General features: G+C 46.2%; 1 protein-coding gene across 1 annotated transcript in view; it reads left to right on the top strand.

The window, feature by feature from the left end:
• Rpap3 (RNA polymerase II associated protein 3) overlaps positions 1-2,818 on the top strand; it is a 40,362-nt gene that overhangs the window by 22,221 nt on the left and 15,323 nt on the right. Inside the window, exons 9-10 of the mRNA XM_021216884.1 lie at positions 944-1,071; positions 2,620-2,741. Coding sequence (XP_021072543.1) covers positions 944-1,071; positions 2,620-2,741 — 250 coding nt within the window. The remainder of the gene's footprint in view (positions 1-943; positions 1,072-2,619; positions 2,742-2,818) is intronic.

The raw sequence follows: 2,818 nt of genomic DNA, 5'->3' as shown, positions 1-2,818 counted from the left end.
CCCGTCCCTTCCCCTCCCCTCTCCCCTTCTCCTCCCCTCCTCTCCCCTCTTCTTGCTTTCGAGTGCTGGACTCAAAACCAGGGCCTTGTACCTGATAGCAAGCTCTCTATCTGTAAGCCACGCCCTCCAGCAAGCTCAGCAGGTGTGTTTGTTGTTTGGATTTTTTTGTTTTGTTTTGTTTTTATCCTTCCCCCTGCCACCCCCCCACCCCCCAAAGACAGGGTTTCTCTGTGTAACCCTGGCTGTCCTGGAGCTCACTCTGTAGACCAGGCTGGCCTCGAACTCAGAAATCCACCTGCCTCTGCCTCCCGAGTGCTGGGATTAAAGGCTTGCGCTACCACCGCCCAGCTCAGCAAGCGTTTTTTGATTAGTTTCTGATGTCAGTAAAGACTTGGTGTAATGTTTAGGCCATTACTGTTTAATTCGTAGATGACTGATGAAGTTGTAGTAATTGTAGTGTTTTTGCGCTGAAAAGAGAATACTGTCATTTAAGAGAACTCATGCTAATGTATTTTAGATGTCTCATAAACTAGACTTTCGTTATTACTGTATTTTTAAGTGTGTGTGCTTGTGTATGTGTGGTATGTGTGTGTACATGTGTGTGAGGTTGGGTTTAATTGTGTGAAGGCCAGAGGTCGTCTTTGTTGCTCTGTTGTATTACTACTGTAGAGACATGATCTCTTCGGCACTTGGAGGTTAATAGGCTAGACCTGCTGGGTAGGCAAGCCTGAGCTCCTGGCTGCCTCCCTGGTTCTGGACGTCAGAATTCAGGCCCCCATGCTTGCTGGGGCAGCACTGCACACAGTGGCTGTCCTCATCTCTAGACTCCATTAGAATGAGAATATAGCATTACCACTAACTTAATACCAGTGTTTTCTTGGAGATCTGAATTAAGGTAATATTCAGCACATTTTGACTTTCATACCTCTCTCCAAAATAACAGGGCAACGGATTTTTCAAAGAGGGGAAATATGAGCAAGCAATTGAATGCTACACCCGCGGGATAGCAGCAGACTGCACCAACGCCCTGCTCCCAGCTAACAGAGCGATGGCCTATCTCAAGATTCAAAAGTAAGTTTTACCTACATTTTGCTTTCAGGATGAACATTTACTGTAGATAAGTTAACTTCAGTTGATTTAGTATTTTTGCATCAATCTTCTGTGTTTGAATCCTTCTTTCTTCTGTTTTCTCTTTTGCAGCAGTGCTAGTTTATAGTTCAGGACCTCTTGTATACTAAAGAAATGCTTCAGTGCTGAGCCAAGCCCAGAGGGATTTATTAACTGTAATTTAATAAGAGTGAAATACAGAGAGGAGGAATGTGTGTGCATGTGGTACTGTATGTATCATATGAGTGTTATTATCTTTACATTCTTAATAGAATTGTAAAGTGTTGAGTATATTGTGTGTTGTTAAAAAATTATTACATTTATTTGTGTGGGTGGTATGTGTGGAAGGCAGAGGGCAGGTTGCAAAAATTGGTTCTCTTTCTCCCACGTTGGTTTGGGGGTCAAACCTGGGTCATTATGTTTGTGGGCAAGGACCTTTACTTGCTGAGTCACCTTATTTTTGAGGTAGGGTCACATGTAGAGAAGTAGCAGAATATACTGCTCTTACTTGTATTTTGTGTTTCTTTTCCTGGTATGTGCTGTAGGGTCACACCGAGTATCACAGGCCTCCTGTACTTGGAAGGCCGTTTTACAGATCAGAGGCTGATGCAGAACACTAAGTGCATGGTCAGCTTTTGTTGAGGCAACAGTCTTGTGGTTTGAGTCCCATAACTGTCACGTTAGATGGATGGAGTGGAAAGGGGAGGACGTGGGGTGGGGCGGGCACTAGCTCCAGCATGAGAGCCTAGCTTTGCATTCCTACCACCCACATAAACCCACATGCCTTGGGCGTGGTGTCCCAGCCTGTAGTCCCAGCCCTGGTAGGAGGGTCTCAAGCTTGCCAGGTCAGGAGGCCACTCAGTTGGTGACCTCCACACTGAGCAAAAGACTCCTTCTCATAAAGGTGGAGGGTGATCACAGACACTCCTGCTGACCTCACACTCACACTTAGGAACATTTGCCACACCCAGCAGAGAAAGAAAAAGACATCCAGGTTGTTAGTGTCGCTACTGTATGTAAGAAACATTGTGTTCCTCGTTGGTTTCAGGGAGATGGGCAAGGCAGCCTGAGTTACAGCCAGGAAGGGCCGGGACAGGGAAATGTGGAGCGTGGTTTGCTAAGTGGTCAGCTTAGAAGGCGATGAGGTGCTGAGATAATAGAAGTGACAGACCTTGGAGGCAGGACGTTAGTACTTGAGGAGGGTGGATCCCGAACAAGCTGGGTCCTCTTCTTGAGGTACCAGACTGCAGTAAAACATAGAAAAAGAACTCAGTAGTATGTTGGCTGTGGTGTTGTGTACCTTTAACCCCAGCACTTGGGACGAGGCATGTGAGGAGGTCAACTTGTGACAGCTTGGTTCTTTCCTTCCCCCTTGTGGGGTCCCAGCAATGGTTTCAGATCGTCAGGCTTGGTAACAAGCACCTTTACCACTGAGCCATCTCACCAGTCCCAGGTGAGATGTTGTCTGTAAGCTTCATGTTGTCCAGTTAGTAATTGTATTGTGTTCAACAGATATGAAGACGCTGAAAGAGACTGCACACAAGCGATCTTACTAGATGGCTCATACTCAAAAGCGTTTGCCAGAAGAGGAACCGCAAGGACATTTTTGGGAAAGATCAATGAGGCCAAGCAAGGTAAGAATAGAAAATCTGACACACTCACCTGCTCAGACTGCAGAGTAACTGACACACTCACCTGCTCAGACTGCAGA

Source organism: Mus pahari, chromosome 17 (genome assembly GCF_900095145.1).
Source record: "Mus pahari chromosome 17, PAHARI_EIJ_v1.1, whole genome shotgun sequence".
Taxonomy (NCBI): Eukaryota; Metazoa; Chordata; class Mammalia; order Rodentia; family Muridae; genus Mus; species Mus pahari.
The sequence above is the reverse complement of the archived record's forward strand: the minus strand, read 5'-3'. Positions and strand labels throughout refer to the sequence as shown.